The sequence below is a fragment of the Mastigoproctus giganteus genome, chromosome 2 (genome assembly GCF_048544385.1).
Source record: "Mastigoproctus giganteus isolate SK-2022 chromosome 2, ASM4854438v1, whole genome shotgun sequence".
Classification (NCBI taxonomy): Eukaryota; Metazoa; Arthropoda; class Arachnida; order Uropygi; family Thelyphonidae; genus Mastigoproctus; species Mastigoproctus giganteus.
This window is the reverse complement of record NC_143576.1, coordinates 306,481-327,966: the sequence shown is the minus strand read 5'-3', so window position 1 is coordinate 327,966 and position 21,486 is coordinate 306,481. Positions and strand designations below refer to the sequence as shown.

At 38.2% G+C, this 21,486-nt stretch overlaps 1 protein-coding gene across 1 annotated transcript in view; it reads left to right on the top strand.

Annotated features, from left to right (window-relative positions):
• The window catches only part of LOC150089109 (spliceosome-associated protein CWC27 homolog), a 334,415-nt gene that overhangs the window by 58,611 nt on the left and 254,318 nt on the right, over positions 1 to 21,486 (top strand). Inside the window, exon 2 of the mRNA XM_090390329.1 lies at positions 3,479 to 3,688. Coding sequence (XP_090246455.1) covers positions 3,479 to 3,688 — 210 coding nt within the window. The remainder of the gene's footprint in view (positions 1 to 3,478; positions 3,689 to 21,486) is intronic.

The window sequence follows — 21,486 nt, the reverse complement described above, 5'->3', positions numbered from 1 at the left end:
ATGCAATTTACGATGACTATTTCCAACAGTGGGGAAAGAACACCTTGTCTCCCTTCAATATCGCACAGTTACATGAAACTCACTTTGCTTCTAATTTACAGGCCTGTAAGATCTATACGGACGGATCAAAAACTGAGACCCAAGTAGATGCTGCGGCAATCTTTCCATCATTCACCACTTCTGTCTCATTACCTGTAGAATGCAGTATCTTCACTGCTGAGCTTTATGCTATTAACTTGGCTCTAGATCACATTACTCAACTTCTAATTTCATCTGCCTTAATATACACTGACTCGCTCAGTGCTGTCTCTGCCATAAATAGTAATGCTAACTCCTCTCATCCTGTAATAAAACAAATCCATTCTAAATTACTTGTGTGTAATGAATCAAATCAAACTGTGACATTCTGCTGGATCCCAGGTCATTCTGGGATAGCAGGAAATGAAAGAGCAGATCTTGCAGCCCAACAACCAGATATTACTCTTTTGCAGACTTTTCAAACTCCATATACTGATTATAAACATATTATCCGTAAAGCATGTTACAATAGCTGGTCACTAATCTGGAGAGGTTATCCAGGAAACAAACTATACCAAATAAAACCAGAACCAAAGCTGTGGCTCTCCAGCTTCCAGAAAAGCAGACGAGAAGAAACAATTTTAGGAAGGCTCAGGATTGGGCATACTCATCTCACTCACCTGTATCTATTAACTAATGACAGCGCTCCCCAATGTACATCATGTCAACTACAACTGACCATTCGCCATTTGTTAGTGGACTGTCCCCACTTTCAAAACATCCGCTTAGACACTTTTAAATCAATTGCTAATATGCAGACATCAATAAATTTAATCTAGCCGGGTGGGTAAAGTGCTTGCCTGGCAACCCAAATGTCGCGGTTTCGATTCCTGCCTCGGGCTTGGATCAAAGTACTGCAAAAACCTTGGGAGGTGCATTATGATCACAGAAGCCTATGCGCCAACAACTACCAAAAAAAAAAAAAAAAATTCAATAAATTTAGTGCAGATTCTGGGAGATGATCCTAATAAAAAATAACTATTTACTTTCCTAAACCGGATAGGAATATATCAAAATATAGTTATTATTTCATATTCACTATTAGAAAGACACAATATGGCCCTAGCAGCCTGTGTTGTCGTTAAACCCAACAACAATAATCAAGATTATTCTGAAGTCTCCAACCACACCAACAAGTGGTCATACAGACCTATTGCATTGCTTCCTAGTCTTGGTAAAGTTTATGAGAAACTTTTAACCATGTGAATTCCTGTCTACCAAAGTGATAATGTTGACCTTTCAAACAAACAATATTCTTTGGGATTGATTGTTTTGTCAATGCCAAACAAAACAATTGATTGGGAACCTCTGCTTTTAAACCAATTGAAATGATGCTTGGGTTCTGCAGAATAGAAATTACCTCCTTCCTAGTAGCTGTTTCTATGACTAGTCCAGGGTAAGCGTGTCTTTCTCATACTCTTGATTTTTAAGGTCTTCATTTGCTCCTTAAAATTTGACATGAGAGCACTTTTGACTGCTTCACTTGTTTCTAGCTTAGAAATGTCTGTGATGCTACATGTGACTCTAGGGGTGTAGACTCTGGTTGAGTGGCCTGGTGAATCTGTTCTTTAACAACTGTTCATTGAGCGGCTGTTTGCTCTTCAATGCCTCTGAGCAAGTATGGGGTTGTTATGGCATTTTATTTTCCCATTCCGTGGTGAGCATTTCAAATTTAGTTTTCAGGTGCCCATTATCTGTATGGAAGGGTAAGATTATCCCCTCCATCTTGAACCATATTTTTGTGATGGCGATTTTAGCGGCCACTGTTATTCATTTGGTTGGTTTTGCCATATATTTTTTAAGTTGAAGGAATTTATCAATTGGGGTCTCTTGGAGTTCATCGTTTATCTTGGTGTCATCTTTTTCAGGATCACTGGATTCATCATCTGAGTCCGGTTCCCTGGTAGGTAGGGAATCCATACAAGGTTTTAGGGTTTTTCTTTTGCTTTTCCTTTTAGCTGTCTGGGACTTTGTATCCTTGTGAGCTGTCTCAAGGTCCTGTAGCATGAAACGACATCTGACCCGAGCTGTGGGATCAGTACACTTCCTGTTGTATTCCAAGTCCAAATCAGACTTTTTTTCACCTGGCATGAAAAGTTTCCAAGATGCGGATTAATGAGTCAGTAACTACACAGTCCTGTAATACTTATCCAGCAAAGTAAAATGACATGTCTCTTTGTTCGATAGGGGATAGCAGTAGAGGAAAGTCACTATGTAGACCTTAACGTAGAGATTGTTTTTTAAGAATGACAGTGAAGAGTTTCACTCTAGGGCATTGTTCCTGAAATACATGAAACGACATCTGACCCGAGCTGTGCGATCAGTACACTTCCTGTTGTATTCCAAGTCCAAATCAGACTTTTTTTCACCTGGCATGAAAAGTTTCCAAGATGCGGATTAATGAGTCAGTAACTACACAGTCCTGTAATACTTATCCAGCAAAGTAAAATGACATGTCTCTTTGTTCGATAGGGGATAGCAGTAGAGGAAAGTCACTATGTAGACCTTAACGTAGAGATTGTTTTTTAAGAATGACAGTGAAGAGTTTCACTCTAGGGCATTGTTCCTGAAATAGCAACAAGGGGGGCAAAAATGAGGGAAATGCAAGGTCAACTTCATTATTAAACACTGGAGATTGAAGGAACAGTATCTGTTCAAGGTCACTCAGAGGGGTGCCCCTCCCCAGTCAAGGTAGCCAAATGTGGGTGGTGCAGCAGAACACTACTCTCTCCAATGCCTTGTCTATGGCAGTGTGCTTATCTGACCCATAAATAAAAGACATTGGATAAATAATACTACAAATCAGGCTGGATATTTCTAGAAAGTAAAATATTTTCTTACCAGGAAGATCCACAGGAAAAAAACAAATCTGTTGACACCAAATTCCACAGATAAACAACAATATAGCTATGTATATAAAAAAGCACTAAACACTGAGCTAAATACTGGTCCAGTTAGTTTCCTGGTACAGGCGTCCACTTGACTGAAGTGTTTAGGGTTTCAAATGGATTGAATAAGTCAAAAAAGAATTTGTGGGATAGATGTGAGAAAAAAAAAGACTTTTTTTTTCCTCATTTTAGACATTTTAGCCAAAGAGTAATTGTTTGTTGAAATAAACTGCCATCTGGTGCATGGAAATGGGTATTTGAATAAATTTAAGGAATTAGGCAATTTTTTTGTTATGGGGGTTGTTGGACAGGTGAGTTGGGTGATGTGGTGTTTTTTTTTGCTGTATAACCTTGCATCACTTTCCACTACTAATACTAATATATGTTATTTTTTTATTCTGCATCTGTTTGGGTTTTATATGATTTTTGGTTCCTTCTCCTCTTAAATTTTTTTTTATTTCCTCCCTTTCTTTGAGAATTTAATATGAATTGATTTTTTATTTTGACTATAGGTTTTACTTCAGACAACAGTTGGCGATATTGACATTGAACTCTGGTCTAAAGAGGCTCCCAAGGCTTGCCGCAATTTTGTTCAGTTATGCATGGAAGAATATTATCATGGTACAATATTTCATAGAGTTGTTAAAGGTTTTATAGTACAAGGTGGGGATCCCACAGGGACAGGTATGAATGGAGAATCTATATATGGACATCCTTTTAAGGTAAGTGTATTTGTTACCATTTTTTCTAACCTAAAATATTGTACAGTAAAATCCCATTGTAACAAATACTATTTTAATGAGTATTTCTCAATATTGAAAATATTTCCAGGGCCTGGATACTTCCCTTAGTTAGGGCTCAACAATTCTGCATGCCAGGTCACTGTGGCAAATAAGAAATCCACCTTGGTAACCAGATTTTCATAGGTTGCTCTAATGGCTGTGAGGTTGAAATTCTTTGTTTTAGGAAATGGAATGACAAAGAATGCTAGTTCAACCATTTGGGGGCAGTCACCCTATGCTGGCATATGTGCCTTTGTGGCTGTGTTTTTTGATTTCCCATATTTTCATTAAGAACTTCAGATTATCAAAACTGAAGATCATGTGAAAGGTGTCGTTTGATAGATCTTATCTTATCTTAGGTTGGGTGTGTTTGAGTTTTCATCTCAGTTGAGTCAGTGTTGACATCAGCAATTATTATAAATATTTGCTATTCTATACTGTATAAGACTGCAGCCATAGACATAGCATTATGGTTGCCACATTAAGGTTGACTTACAGTATCTGTGGCCACAAAGCCATATAGTCCAGCTTGCTGAACAGATACCCTCATTTGGGTATCAATTTTCTGACTTTCCAAGTTAATATAAAATAAACAAATTCAAGTGAAAAGTGCTATGGCAATTTTGTCAGATTCCTCTGTTAGGCTCATTCCAGTTGTATTTATTCTAAACTTCATCTGATTTCATTTTAGAGTACTTGCAGTACTTTGAGTACTGTATATGCACGAACTTTCAATTAACAATTGAAGTTTGTTCATACACAGTGTAGTTCTTTCTGTGTGAACCACTGTATGCACTGTCACAGGTCAAGTGTATCAACAGTTAGTAAGCTTTACATTATTGGTCAGTTTAAGTGTTGCATTATTTATTGTGTGCTCATATTAAAAATGCCGAAATAATCATCACTGTGGGAAAAAGAATACAGTATTGTTACGTAATAAAATAGTAGTGCAACTCAAGATTATGCTCATTGTTTATTGTGTAGGTGTGATTATTGAATAAAGGAAAATGGTACTTTATTAACCACAACATAACTTTTAAACATAAACTAAATCAAAGAATTGATAAAGTCTAACATAGACCTGTTTTTTAAATATATATTTAGAGAATAATTTTTTAAAAAAGTTTTTTTTTATTATATTATGTATTTAAAATCCATGTTTAATTTTGCAAACACTTGTATCCTCCTTTTTGAATTTTAAAATGTAATCTGCATAGCGTTGATGTGACAACATGAATGCTTTATTTTGTACAGTGCTACTGCCAAAACTAGGGCATGAAAACCAGGGGCTCACATCTGGTGAGTATGGGCTTGGCACACCCAGGATCCTAAGCTGGATATCATCATTCTTCTCTTTCTTGGTGATTCCTTTCTGCTTCTCTCTCTCTCTCTCTCTCTCTCTCTCTCTCTCTCTCTCTCTCTCTCTCTCTCTCTCTCTCTCTCTCTCTCTCTCTCTCTCTCTCTCTCTCTCAGGGTATCTTGGGAATTTTTTTTTGGCTGGTGCATCATAAGCCTCAAGCTTCCTTGCACTATATGGCTAATAATAATAATAATAATAATAATAACATGGCAGATGAATAGGTTGTGTCTAGACTTACAAGAAGACATTTTTTTTTTTTTTTTAATTAGTTCTGTCCAATTTTGAACAGGCTAAGAGTAGAAAACTTGCTTCTTGTCCAAATGGTAGTCGAGCATTCTGGTCTCTTTCCAAAGCTATTATTGGCTTCAACTTTTGCCCAACTCTGTTCCCATCCCTGTCAAGACCAGATGGTTCTATTGCAACTTCAGCCAAAGATAAAGCTGACCCGCTAGCATCCTACTTTTCTTCCAACTCGTGTATTGATGATCTTGGTAAACCACCTCCTACCATTCCCAGTATACTCCATTCAATGCCTACTGTGGGTCATTCATGAAAAGGATGTCAGAAGGATTTTGAACAATCTTGATGTTAAGAAAGCTCTGGATCCTGGTTGTATTACTCCACTTGTTCTCAAAGCCTATGTTTCTGAGCTTACATCTGTTCTGTGTTGCTTTTTTTTCACTTTCTTATTCCAAATGTATTTTCCCATCTACTTGAAAATTTGCTCATATCCAGTCAGCTCCTAAAAAGGGTGACAAATCAACTCCCATCCAATTATTATCGCATTGTACTTCTACTCCTTCTAAAGTCATGGAGAAATTCTACTCTTAAACGTGCCTCCGTAGCCGAGTAGTCAGGAGCAGGAGTGCAGTAGCACACGCTCTTTGAGTAGACCGGGGTTCAAGCCCCTGACTGCTGAATACGGTCAATCTGCCACCCCGCACTGGACCAGCGTGGCTGATTATGGTCCATTTCCCTCAGCATGAATCGTTGAGGAGGCTTCCATCCTGCAGTGGGTTGATAATGGCTGCACTTTTACTTACTTCTATTCCTTCTAAAGTCATGGAGAAATGAATTAACCACGAACTCTTAAACAATGTAGAAACCTTCCATCTAATGAATGATTGCCAGTATGGATTTCATCTTTGTCAGTCCCCTTGTGATATTCTGTCTTTTGTTCTGGTTTTTGTCATATCATGTATGAACAAATTCAATGGAAAAGTTTGGTGAAACTCAAGCAGTTGTTCTTGACATTTCAAAGGCATTTGATTGTGTTTCCCATGAAGGTCTTCTAAATAAGCTTCCATCTTATGGTTTACTGTCTTTTTTTTTGTAATTGGGTATCCAGTTTTCTTTCTGACTGCTCACTGTGGGTGATGGTAGACACTCTTCTAACTTCTCCATTAATGCAGGTTTCCCAAGTTTAAATTCTTTCTCCCAATCTTTTCATCTTGTACATCAATGATCTTTTCCACTGACCAGAAATCCTATCCATAGTTTTTCTGATGATACGAGGGATGTTCAATAAATTATCTACCTAAGGTACCATAGTTATATTTCTATGATTTATCATGTTCATACATATCTAATGAGCCATGAAGTAATGAAGCTTGTGGCACAGAAGAAAAATGCATGGAATGCATATAAATTATCAGTTAACACAGAAGCCCATGGCAGATATAAGCTAGTCTGTAATCAAGTCATAAAGGAGGTTAAGCAAGGGATGGCTGATTACGAGAAATCCTTTGCAAAGGATGCAAAGAAAAACAACAAAGACTTCTTTATTTATGTAAACTCTAGAATGAATGAGATGAATCAGATTGGTCCACTTGATGTTAGTGGTTTGATTGTTGATGATCCTGCTCAGATAGCCGACAAACTGAATGAGTATTTTGCATCTACATTCCCCACATGAGGAATTCTGTAAGGAAGGGGAGGACAGAAGTTTACTAAACTCTAACAGGGCTCTAAACGATTTTGTAATAACAGAGAGCAAAGTGGAGGAGAAATTGTTGATGTTAAACATAAAAAAGGTACCTGGGGAAGATGGAATCTATCCATTTATATTGAAGGTGGCAGCGAGGGAAGTAAGGAAACCCTTAGCCATGATTATGAGAGCATCCTTAGATTCAGGGCAGGTCCCCATGGATTGGAGATGTGCAAATGTATTTCCAATTCACAAAGGGGGTTCAAAGGGTGACACAAATAATTATGGACCTGTTAGTTAACTTCCGTTCCAGCGAAAATAATGCAGTTACTAGTTAAAGAAGTGATGCAGGATCACCTAGACAAGACTGCAGTAATAGTTCAGCCACAGCATGGGTTTGTTAATGGGACGTCTTGTCTTACCAATTTGATTGGATACTATGATGTGGTCACAAAGGAACTGGATGCAAAAAATAATTTTGATATCATATACTTGGATTTCAGGAAAGCTTTTGATACTGTTGCACATGGAAGACTGCTGTACAAATTGGAGTGGTATGGCATTAAAGGCAAGTTGCTGCAATGGATAAAGGTATGTATGAGTGGGAGATGGCAGAGAGTGGTAATAAATGGACATGGCTCTAAGTGGACTAATGTTATTAATGGAGTACCCCCAGGGTTCGGTGCTGGCCTATTGTTGTTTTGTGTATTTATTAATGATGTCGATGAAGGTATAACAGGCTTAATATCCAAGTTTACAGATGATACAAAGGTTGACAGGGTTGTTAATGATAGTAAAGACGGTATGCTGGTGCAACAGGATCAAGAATAGTTAGGCAGATGGGCTGAGAAGTGGCAACTGAAGTTTAATATTCACAAATGCAAAGTACTGCATATGGGTAGCAGTAACCGAAGAGAAATGTATCAACTGTGGTACTATACTTAGGGAGGTGGAGAATGAAAAAGGACTGGGGGTAATTGTGCAGTCGGTATGAAGTTCTCTGAGCAGTGTAGATGGGCTGCCAGAGCAGGTCATGGAGTTTTGTCAATGATATATAGGAATTTTGCTAGCAGAGACAAGGAGGTGATTATACCTTTGTATAAGGTGGTGGTCAGGCCACACCTTGAGTACTGCATACAGGTCTGGAGGCCTCATTTTAGGAAGGATGTAGAGTGTCTAAAACGAGTACAGGGAATGGCAACAAGATTGGTGAGAGGAACAAAGGGGTTCTCTTACCAAGAGAGGCTATAAATTCTGAAAGTTGCAGCATCTGGAGACTAGGCACCTGCAAGATGATCTGATTGAGGTGTACAAGGCTTTGAATGGTTTGTGCAGGCTCAATGCCGATGGAATACTTCTGCTTGCTCAGACTAAGAACCTGAGGGGGATATAGATTCAAATTGAGGAAAGATAGTTGTAGAATAGATGTACAGAAATTTGCCTTTAGCCAGTGGGTAGTTGATTGCTGGAACAGACTGCCATCTGTTGTTGTGGAAGTTGACAGCTTAAATAAATTCAAGGCAGAACTAGACAAAACATTTGGAGTGAATGGATGGGTGAAATGAGAAGGGTCTCTTTTTAGCTGATGCTGTATTAGCTTATCAAAACTAAAATTACATCGACATTATTAATAAATATAGAAAACAAAAACAGACTGAACACTGAACCCTTGGCGACTCCACTAATAACATTAGACCACAAAGGGCAGTGGCCATTGATTACCACTCTGTCTTCTCCCGCTCAACTATCCCTTTATCCATAGCAGCAACTTGCCCTTAATGCCATACTGCTCCAATTTATACAGTTCCATCTGCAACAGTATAAAAAGCCTTTCAAAGATCCAAATATATGATATCAAAATTATTTTTTGTATTCAGTTCTTTAGTGACCACACCATAGTATCTAATCAAGTTGGTCACACAAGACTTCCTCTTAATAAATTCATGTGGTAACTTTACTATAACTGCAGTCTTGTCTATATGTTCCTGCAGTGCCTATTTAACTAGTTCCTCCATTATTTTCCCTGGAACAAGTTAAACAGGTCTGTAATTGCTCGTGTCACCCTTTGATCCCCATTTATGAGTTGTGTGAATGTAGATTGAAAATAGTCCTTCAATTTGTCAGCTGTCTGATTTATCCCCTTCTTTCTAGAGTTATCGTAAGTAAAGGACTCTGTGCTGTTTTTCTTTGGATCTTTTGCCAAGGATTTCTCTTAATCTGCTTTAGCCTGCCTAACCTCCTTTGTGACTTGATTGCAGATGAGCTTATATCTACGATAGGCTTCTGCGTCATCTGATAATTTATTTGCATTCCATTGCATTTTTCTTCCCTGCCACTAGTCTCGTTAGTTCATCTGACATCCATTTTGGCTTAAACCTTGAACAGTATTCCTTAGTTGGTATGAAAAGGCTAGTAGCTTTCAAGATTAATTCTTTGAAAGATTCCCATTTAGAATTTGCTGTTGGTAATATCATCAGTTGGTCTCATATTATAGAATTTAAAAACTGTCTCAGTCCACCATAGTCACCCCTTTACGAAAGCAAAAACCACTCCCTTTATCCCTGATGGTAGTTACATCTTTGAGTAAATCTCACATCAGCATACTGATTACTGTCACCTAGTGCTTCCTTTTTCTGCAGATTCTTAATGCATGATGAATCACTATCAATAATGAGATCAAGAGTATTGCTCCCTCAGGTTGTCTCTCGAACATTGTGTTGTAGAAAACAGTCATCCAGTAAATCCACAAGACTTTCTAGTGTGCAAGTGACCAACCCGCAAGTTCCAGTCAATATCTTGGAAATTAAAATCCCCCATTATAGGATAATCTAATATACTGGCCCACTCTGTCTCTGTACTGTTGTTCTTCATTGTGCTCATCACAATTATTAGGCCTCTAATGTAGATTTTTGTGCTCACAAGTCTTAGCTTAATTTAGTAAAGATTAAGTGTCGTAACCTAAGTGCATTTGGTATCCATGGGTAGCTCTACTCTCCAGCTGCAGGAACAAGTACCAGAAGAAGTCCTAAGTAATCAGGTAAATCTTAGTTTTTTTTAAAGATTAAAACAGCAAATATATGATTGGACAATTGCCAGTAGAGTTTAAACATAACATGTTTGCCTACCGAGAACACGCACCACACTAAATCATCACAAGGTCATACCCCCTGCTATCTCTTTCTTCCCTTAATAGATAATACTTAATGTGCAGCTCGGTGGAAAGAGTTTAGCAAAGTTTCAGTAGCGCTCACTATCTATTGCTCCCCTCAGGGAATGAATGACCTTAAAAGCAAAAGTTGACACTATATTCGAGGGCTAACTAAGAAAATATTCGAATCCGGTTTTAGAAGCTCGGTTTCGGCTTTGACAACTCAATACGAAAACCGATGAGTGCGTGTGTGCGTGCGCGCTGTTGCCGGCTTGCTGGCATGGGGTTCTTTTGAATGGCTCCAAACCCTCTTTGGACATTCAGTACGTGACAGTTGTGGCCTACCTCCCCGTGGTGTAGACGGACACTGGGCAGGCTTTCCAGGTGATCGCCTGCCTGGTGACAAAATGGCCAGAAACAACTAAACAGCACAACAACACACACACTGCACGAACATAACGTTACACACATTTCTGGCCTGTTACAGTGCTCTGTAACCATCACAGTGTACAAAGATGGAGTTGAACTTTCGTTCAGGTGCCATCCTACATAAGATACTATACATGTCTACGTACACATGTCTGGCTTACAAAGAATGGAAAAACCGAAACCAGGAGTAACTGAACAAATATGCAGTTTTTGTCAAGAAGTAAACAAGTACAGCTAGGTCGCGATTAATGTGAGTTCAAATAATGCAATATTTGATTTAGTGTGAATTGTATAACGATACCAGGTTGCGTTTAATGCGAACCAAAATTCAGTTAATGTGAGGCTAGCACAGCTAGCCTAAATTAGTCTCACATTAGATGCTGCTACACTTCTTTATCTTCACGTGTGTGTGTGTGTGCTACTGCCTGTCATAATATACGTTAGTTTTAGTGATTTGTTTTAATCATTTTAAGAAGTCCCCTTAACAAAATGGACAAAAGGAAGATTCCTTCAGATAAAAACACTGAGCGCAAAAAAGAAGAGGCTCTTCTTTTCTGGTCGATCTTTTCCTGGCGCACTATAACCCTGCTGTTTTTGCGCCACAAAAAATCAAAAATCAAATCAAATCAAATCATTCTGGTCGATTTGCCTGTTTTGCTGGACAAATAAACCCGTTTCTGGGGGAAAAACCTTGCTGTCTATGCCCAAGACTGACTAATTGAGCCATGGAGTGAAAAAAGCCCACTAATGTTCCTCGTGTCATCGATGAGATTCGAACCAGGGCCTTTTCCACCCAGAGTGGGGAGGATGGTGACAATACCACTGTGCTACCCACGGAGCCTCGATCGAAGCATTCAGATTTGCCAAGATGTGGATAAAGCACTCTGCATCTACCAGCATATGTATGAAGATTTAAAGGAGAAAACAGTTCAGTCTATGCTGCTAAAATATTTCGAAAGACAAACTTGTTTTCATCAGTGTAACCTTACCTTTAGGAATGATATTTAGAATTTTTTTTTTTTTGTTTTTATTTTGCTTTCTATAATTACATTACTATATGACTTTGTTAATAATAAATTTAAATTATAAGTATATTCTTTTTATCCTTTACTGTAAGATTTCGTTAATAAACTTATTAACGAAATGTTTTAAACTTGTGTTTAAAATTTTTCATTACCTATTTCCGTCGAGCTGGGACCAATTACCGTATTTTACACATAATTATAACTTCGAATAGTGCGAATTCGAATAATGCAATTTCTTCATGGGATTCATTAGTCACTGTTGTTGTTATTTGGTTTTTAGGAGCATTAGCAACTAAGGCCATATTGCTCTGGGATATGCGGTGGTCATTCCCTGACCTTTCCGCATCCTCCGTATTTGGTGGTCACGGGCTCGAACTCGGGTCTGATCAAGAAGCGTGTGCTACGCACTGCTGCTCCTGCCTACCTGGCTATGGAGGCATCTCATTAGTCGTACTAATGGGGACATAGCTGTATACTATCAAATGCACAAGATGTAAGTCATTTATTGGGAAATGTTCCTTAGTTGACATATCTAGACTGAATGAAGTAGAAAGAAAAAAATTCTTTGTTTATTGGTAAATCCAAGAGAGAGAGAGAGAGAGAGAGAGAGAGAATAATGGGACTGAACCGGGGAAATAAAACATCTAAGGGGGAATCTAGCGAAAGCAAGTTGGCCAATGACATCTGTGGTTATTGCAAGCCAACAAACTTCTCTCAAGGTGTCTGCTCTGAGACATCCAGAGGGCAAAATAATATTACTACTGACTCGATAACGGAGATCCTTGGGTGTGATGTATGTCCAGATGACTGCGAACGTCGCAGACTTGTTGGGGAACCCAAGACGGTGAGAAAAATTCAGACCTAATAGTACAGATTGATGCAGCAAGTTCAGAATGTAAGGGAACTGGAAAAAAAAAATCAACTCTACAGCTCGGAACCTGACATAACATTAGTAGAGGCACATGATGCAAGAAAGCAAGCTTATACAGCATCAGCAAAAAAAAAAAAAAAAACCCTTCCCATTTCACTGATCCATTCGTTCTAAATGTTTGGCTATTCTGCCTTGAATTTATTTAAGCTATCAACTTCCACAACAACAGATGGAAGTTTGTTCCAGCAATCAACTACCAGCTGGTTAAAAGCAAATTTATGCACATCTATTCTACAATTCTTTCCTCAATTTGAATCTATGCCACCTCAGGTTTGTAATCTGAGGAAGCATCCCATCAGCATTGAGCCTGCTTGATCTATTCAAAGTCTTATTCACCTCAATCAGATTGCCTCGCAAGTGCCTAGGCTCTAGAAGCTGCAATTTGCAGAACTTAAGCCTTTCTTCATAAAAGCACCCCCCTTTGTTCTCTTCACCAGTCTTGTTTCCCTTCTCTGTACTTGTTCTAGCAACTCTACATCCTTAATAAATTTAGGCTTCCAAATCTGTACACAGTACTTAAGGTGTGCCCTGATCATTGCCACATACAAGGGGATAATCATCTCCTTATCCCTGCTCGCAAAATTCCTGTATATCATCGACAATACCCCATGACCCACTCTGGCAGCCTGTTTGCACTGCTCAGAAAACTTCATGTCTGACTGCACAATTACTCCTGTCTCTTTCATTCTCCACTACTGTTGAGTAACACCACCCACTTGGTACATTTCTCTGGGTTACTGACACCCGTATGCAGTACTTTGCATTTGTCAATGTTAAACTTCAGTTGCTACTTCTCAGCCCATCTGCCCAACTTTTCCAGATCCCGTTGCAGCAGCATACTATCAATACTGTTATTAACAGCCCTGCCAACCTTTGTATCATCTGCAAGCTTTGACATTAAGCTTGATATACCTTCATCAATATCTTTGATAAATATACAAAACAAGAATGGTCCCAACACCGAACCCTGAGGAACACCACTAATAACATTAGTCTATGTAGATAGTATCCATTGATTACCACTCTCTGTCTTCTCTTACTCAACCATCCTTTTATCCATTGCAGCAACTTGCCTTTAATGCCATACTGCTCCAATTTGTATAGTAGTTTTCCCGTGTGGAACAGTATCAAAAGCTTTCCTGAAATCCAAGTATATGATATCAAAATAATTTTTTGCAACCAGTTCCTTTGTGACCACATCATAGTATCCAATGTTATTGGTCAGACATGACTTCCACTTGACAAACCCGTACTGTGTCTTATTACTGCTGTGTTGTCTAGATGATCCTGCAGTGTTTCTTTAACCAGTGACTCCATTATTTTCCCTGGAACAGAAGTCAAACTAACAGGTCTGTAATTAGTCATGTCACCCTTTGATCCCCCTTTGTGAATTGGAGATATATTTGCACATCTCCAGTCCTTGGAATCTTCCCCCAGAGTCCCAGGATGCTCTTACCTTCATGGCTAGGAGTTTGCTTACTTGCACCTCCTTTAATATAACTGGATAGATCCCATCTACCTCATGTGCCTTTCTTATGTTTAACTTCAACAATTTCTCCTCCACTTTACTCTCATTACAAAATCACTTAACCTCCTGTTAGAGTTTGATAAACATCTGGCCCTACTCCTCCTTGAATAACTCCTCTTGTGGCGGCAAGTCTTACCAATACTAAATAATAACCCGCAAAATCTATCTAAGTTCAAAATAAACTAAGTATTGTAATTAGGAATATAAAGCTACTTCTAGAAAATAAATCAGTATGTCAATAAAATGATAAAAATTTAAGAAAAACTTTACTATAGCTGGAGCCGTAAAAACTTTGCCTGCATCAAGCTAATCTTGTTCCCAAAATCCAAATGAACAAACATGAATTAACAGAACTTCTCTCTCTCTGATATAGAGGGCCCTTCACAAGATCCAAGAAGAATACAATGAATTAAGAAAGCAAAATATTGAAATCATTTGGAATCAAAAATTATTAAAAAAAAAATTAAATACAATACTAGTGAAACTACAATTAATAATTAGAAGAAACATAATGCAGGATTATATAGAAAGAAAATGGAAAATTTGGCAGAAAATTATGATGTGGATAGAATGGTACACATGGATAACTAAATTGCAGAGTGATATGGACAGAAAAGCTTTTTTTTCCGTCCATATCCTCATTTTGGAGGTATTTAGTAATAATTACTTCCAAAACGAGGGTGGTGAGATACCAGAGGGTGGTGAGGTGGTGAGATACCAGAGCGGCTAAGAGTGTCAGGATCCTAAATTTCCACTGAAAAAGACTCCATAGCTAGGCCAGGTACAAGAAAAGGCCCTGTGAAAGCTTGTCCTTTCTCCCTGTCAACCAATAACAACTCAAAGGACGCATCGATGACAAAAATAGACATTGGTCATAATAGACTTCTTACGTTTGTGCAGATTGCAGCCCTCTCCCTGAAACCACCACTGAAAAACGCGACAAGTGAATTTACCCCATGGATGCCCTCCCACACAACAAATCACTTTAGATAACAATCCCGTGGACCATAGGCATCAAGAAACACTGGGAAGCAATGATGAGCACAATAGAACTGAGACCACACCGAAATGTATATCAGGATACAGTCAGAGACTAGTGGATAGATTCAACATAATCTCTGTACCAGAAAAAAAATATTTATATCAAGACTTAACCAGCAGATGAATCCAAATATTATAAAAGAAATGTGCGTCAAAGGAATAGGGATAGACATCGAGGTTAAGCAAATCCGTACAAGACATCTGGCATATGTTTCTTTCATAATCTTCTGCCCAGAAAACAGCGAAGCGTGTCTCTTGGACAACATCATCTGGCCGGTTGGATCGCTAGTGAAGCCATACTGAGAAAGTTCTGGGAAACCCACAAGTAAGGACAATGCAACGAATTTCCAATTAGCCCAGTAGCAATTAACAGTCAACTGACATAAAAGAATCTAACCAGATTATTATTTTCCTGCAAATTGTAAGAAGCATGTCGAATAAGCTGCATGCTCTAAAAAGCTTAATACTTAATTTGGAGAATTACTGTATGTGCTTAGTAGAAACATTTCCAAAATAACAGGTACCTTGACGCCTTTAGCACTCTTCTGGTTATAATTGCATCGCAAATGGAAGAGGAAATAAAAGAGGAGGTGTGGTAATGAGTCTTTTCAAGAATGGATTCCCAGTCAATGAATTCGGGAAAATTTCGAGGCTATCGTTGCCACATTCGGTATGGAAATGAGATTTCAACTAGGCTTAATATACCTACCATCGGAGCACACTAAAGAAAGCGGAGCTGAGGTTCTCATGTGGCTCACCTCAAACCTGATCATGAATACCGACACAATCATAATGGGGGACCTAAATTTGTCACTACCAAAATATCAGGAAGGAAAAAGTGAATTGGATGATACAATGCAAGCTTTAAATATAAACCAATTGAAAACACTAAGCAATAAGAGGATCTCAGTGCTTGGACTTGATTTATTACAACACTTCAGATGTAAAGTTGAAGGACAACAACGTGAACACGCGTGAACATTTTCGTGCACACGTAAATACCTAGAAATATTTTTCCAGTCTTTAAAACCAGTTATAAATTTATGATTTGAATTTGAAAGTAATTTGCACATGAAACAGTAGACGGATTTGTTGATATCAGAAAATATCAGCCACTCGCGTTTTTCCTTTATTCTGTTCATTTTTGTACAGTAAAAATCTGTTTCACGTATATTTCTATAATAAAGTTTATCACTGTCCCTGTACATTGTTTTTAAATTCTCAATTTTTCCAAAATTTGTTGGCGCATTTATTAAAAAAAGTTCTCAAAAAAAATTAATTTTCACGGGCCACTTTGCGATATCTATTGGATATACAATATCACATGAACATGGTGGTTCATTTAAGCTTTCTTTAAAATTTTCATTGTCAGTAATTGCACTACCACTAGTTAACTGTTCAAAATCCTGTTGTTTTCAAATTTTCTTTACACTGCATCTCAGGCTCTTCTTTGGTCTTACTTCCTCTTATCCTGTTCTTGCACTTCTATTTTTCTCATTTATAATTTTTGCTACATGCAAAAAAGGCATTAGTGCATTTTTTTTTTTTTTTTTTCGAATTTGATCTTTTTCTTGTTACCTCTTTCGTTTAGATGCCCCAGACACGTTTTTGTTGCATTATTAAGGACTGACTTAAAAAAAAAAAAAAGAGAATTATTTTATTTTATTTTTACTTTATATTCTGAACAGTACTTTCATTAAAGGCATATCAAAATAATATGTACTGTTCATTATATAAAGTAAATTACATTTGCCGTGGTAGTTGCCAACCTCTGTTAAGGGATGGCACACAGAAAAGAGAAGAAAAAAAAAATTGGATTGTTTTAAATATTACGAACAGTGCGAAGTTTTAGAGATCTTCAAGTACCGTGTTAATAGACTAGAAAAGGATAGCGAATGCTTAGAAAGCGGTACTCACCTTGAATTAATCTGCGATGGCTTACTTAGGCAGCGTGGTTAATATTTAGGTTGAATTGTTAAGTTGAATAAAATTAAAAGGGGAGGGAATAAGTGTTGACTGAGTTAAAATAGGCACAAGGAAACAGAAGCGTACACATCCAATCCTTGGTTGTCATTGAAGTAAAGAAGCAAAAGAATAATTGAAAACTAAATAGGTGAATACGGTGAAGCCAATAGTTGTAACGAGGACTTTCGTTGGTTAAAACACCTTCAGTTGGTGGAGTGAACGTGCATGGTATTTAAGAAATAAATTATACACTCTTGATGTTTTGACATGTGGGAACTTTAATCGTGAGAGGTTCCAAATTGGGGAAAGATTGAAGGGGAGTTTGGAATTTAGAATTTTAAGGTTAGAGTGGTGCCGGTACGATTCAATAGCTAAGGCTTCATATTGAAGTATTCTGTAGCTGGATTTTAGTTTAATGATGAAAATGGTAGAGTCAATGAGGGGGGGTGTGGTTGTGGGTCTGGGCATGAATTGTAAGTTCTGTAACAGATTGGTTAGACATGAGGCTATGGAAATGATAGTATGCACGGGTGTTGGATGTTTTTGATGAGCCAAATTTGGTAGTGGTACTTCCAATGTAACATGTATTACAGTTTGGTTGACAATTAATGAGGTATGTTATATTATTGAGGTCGTTTGTAGGATATTTGTGTGTCTTTATAGGAGCTGAAGAAGGATCCTAATTTGTTGTAGGTGGAAAAAACAAGGGAGATATCAGTGTTGTTAAATAGACGGCGGAACTGTCCTACGAGTTCATTGTGATAAGGGAGGACTATGCGGACGTTTGTTTTATTGTTGTCTTTGGTTGGATTGTTAAGTTTAATTTTATTATTAGCGATGGAGATTGTGTTTGAAATAAGTTGGTGGGGGTAATCTCTGGATATAAATTTGTTGATGAGATATTGGATTTCGTTGTAAAGGTCGGTTGGTGAGGAGCTGTACTTTAATGCATTGTGAATTTGATTATATAAAACTGCTTTTTTAGTGTTTAGGGGGTGATGAGAGGCAAAATGTAGGTATTTACCGGTGTTTGTATTTTTCCTGAAAATTTTCATATTTAACTTTGTGCCTGTTATATAGATAGTGAGATTGAGGAAATTAATCTGATTGTTTTGTCCAATTTCAAGGGTGAATTTAAGTCTGTCGTGTATAGAGTTGAGTTTTACGAAGAGGTTATCAATGATGGATCTGTTGCCTATTACAAGAATGTCGTCGGCATAGCACATGTATAGTTTTAGTTCAGGGGGAAAGGGGTGTAGAATTTGGCTCTTAATGGCGGCTAGGTAAATTTTGGAGAATGGGGCTGAAATGCCTAGGCCCATCGGTAAGCTAAATATTTGTTGAAAAATTTTTTTGTTAAATCTAAAATATCTTGCCTCTAATAGAAGGGGGTGGTGAGCTCAAGAATATGGTCTATAGAAAGGGAGGTATGTTTTGTTAAGGTATCGTCTGTTTCTAAAAACTTGTGTAAGGCTTTGTAAGTTAAGTGGGATGTGGACATTAGTGTAGAGAGAAGTAACATCATAGGAAGCTAAGATGTCTGTATCGAATATTGTAATATTATTGATTTTTTGAAAAGCTTGATTGGTGTTATTGATCTTGAATGTGGAAAATTTAATAAGAGGGGTTATGATTTTGACCAGAAAGGAGGATAAATTAGCGAAAGTTGATTTGTGGTATGAAACACTTGGTCTTAAAGGATGGTCGGTTTTGTGTAACTTAATGATCCAAAACATGTGGGGGAGGATGTTATTACGGATTCCGATTTGCTGTAGTGTGGAAAGGTTGATTTCCTTATTTTGCCTGAATTTCCTGAGAGTTATGTCGAGTTTGTTTTTAAGTTTTTGATGTTATGGTTATTTTCATTTATGTATGTATTTGCATCTGCTAAGATGGATTCTAATTTTTCGGTGTAGGTATCTTTATCTATTATAACAATCATGTCCCTTTGGTCAGCTTTTTGAATAATAACGTTAGAAGTTTTACTGAGTTTGTGTAAATCCGTAAGCTGTTGTTTTTTTATATTAGAGCAGGAAGAGAGTTTGGTGTTAATAATACTATTAGTTGGTGTATTAGACTGCATTTATCGGGATGTTGTTCGAGTTTGGACTGGAGTTCAACAATGCAGTCTTTAATAGTGCAATGTTGATTTTTGATGGCAAAGTTAAAGCCATATTCCAGGCAAGAAATTTCAGTGGGTGTAATACCTCATTAATTGTCAACCAAACTGTAATACACTTTACATTGGAAGTACCACTGCCAAATTGGGCTCATCAAAAACATCCAACACCCGTGCATACTATCATTTCCATTGCCTCATGTCTAACCAATCTGTTACAGAACTTACAATTCATGCCCAGACCCACAACCACACCCCCGCCTCATTGACTCTGCCATTTCCATCATTAAACTAAAATCCAGCTACAGAATACTTCAATATGAAGCCCTAGCTATTGAATTGTACCGGCACCACTCAAACCTTAAAATTCTAAATCCAAACCTTCAATCTTTCCCCAATTTGAAATTAAAGTTCCCACATGTCAAAAAAAAGGCATCACGAAAGTATAATTTATTTCTTAAATACCATGCACGTTCACTCTCCAACATTGCCAACTGAAGACGTTTTAACCAACGAAAGTCCTCGTAACGACTACTGGCGTCACCTATTTAGTTTTCAGTTATTCTTTTGCTTCTTTACTTCAATGACAACCAAGGATTGGATGTGTATGCTTCTGCTTCCCTACACCTATTTTAACTCAGTCAACACTTACTTCCCCCCTTTTAATTTTATTCAATTTAACAATTCAACCTAAATATTAACCACGCTGCCTAAGTAAGCCATCGCAGATTAATTCAAGGTTAGCATTAGCATTAGCATTAGTACAGGCATTTGATGCAAGAAAGCAAGCTTATGCAGCATCAGCCAAAAAAAAACAAAAAAAAAAAAACCCACTTCCACTTCACCCCTCTGTTCGTTCAAAATACCTGTCCAGCTGAGCCTTAAACTTATTTAGGCTATCAACCTCCACGACAAGGGATGGAAGTCTGTTCCACCAACCAACCACCCGCTGGCTAAAGGCAAATTTCCGCACGTCTATCCTACATCTGTCTTTCCTCAATTTGAATTTATGCCCTCTCAGGTGATTATTCTGAGCTAGAGGAAGAATCCCATCAGCATTGAGCATGCTCAAACCATTCAAGGCTTTATACACCTCTATCAGATCACCTCGCTGGTGCCTAGTCTCCAGACACTGTAATTTGCAAAACTTAAGCCTTTCTTCCTAAGAGCGCCCCTTTGTTCCATTCACTAATCTTGTTGCCCTTCTCTGTACTCATTCCAGCAGCTCTACATCCTTCTTGAAATGAGGCCTCCAGACCTATATACAGTACTCTAGGTGTGGCCTGACCATTGCCTTATACAAGGGAATAATCACCTCCTTATCCCTGCTGGAAAAATTCCTGTATATCATTGACAATACTCCATGAGGTACTCTTGCAGCCCGTCTGCACTGCTCAGAAAACTTCATATCCGCCTGCACAACCACCCCCAAGTCCCTTTCATTCTCTACCACTGTCAGTGTAGTACCACAGAGTTGATACGTTGCTCTGCGGTTGCTGTTTCCCATGTGTAGTACTTTACATTTGTCAATGTTAAACTTCATTTGCCACCTCTCAGCCCATCTGCTCAACCTTTCCAGATCCTGTTGCAGCAGCATAGTGTCAGTAGTGTCCTTGACAACCCTGCCAACCTTTGTATCGTCTGCAAACTTGGACATTAAGCTTGACATACCATCATCAATATCATTTATAAATACAGAAAACAATAATGAACCCAACACTGAGCCCTGAGGGACTCCACTAATAACATTAGTCCACGATGAGCAGTGTCCATTGATTACCACACTCTGTCTTCTCCCCCTCAACCACCCCTTTATCCATAGCAGCAATTTGCCTCCAATGTCACACTGCTCCATTTTGTGTAGCAGTCTTCCATGTGCAACAGTATCAAAAGCCTTTCTAAGATCCAAGTATATAATATCAAAGCTTTTCCCTGCATCGAGTTCTTTTGTGACTGCATCACCAATCAAATTGGTCAGGCAAGACGTCCCCTTAACAAAACCATGCTGTGTCCGAGCTATAACTGAAGTCTTGTCTAGATGATCCTGCAGTGCTTCTTTAACCAGTGCCTCCATTAATTTTCCTGGAACAGAAGTTAAGCTCACAGGTCTATAATTATTTGTGTCAGCCTTTGATCCTCCATTGTGAATTGGGGTCACATTTGCACGTTTCCAGTCTATGGGTACCTCCCCTGAGTCCAAGGAAGCTCTCATAATTATTGCTAAGGGTTTGCTTAATTCCTTTGCCGCCTCGTTTAATATAACTG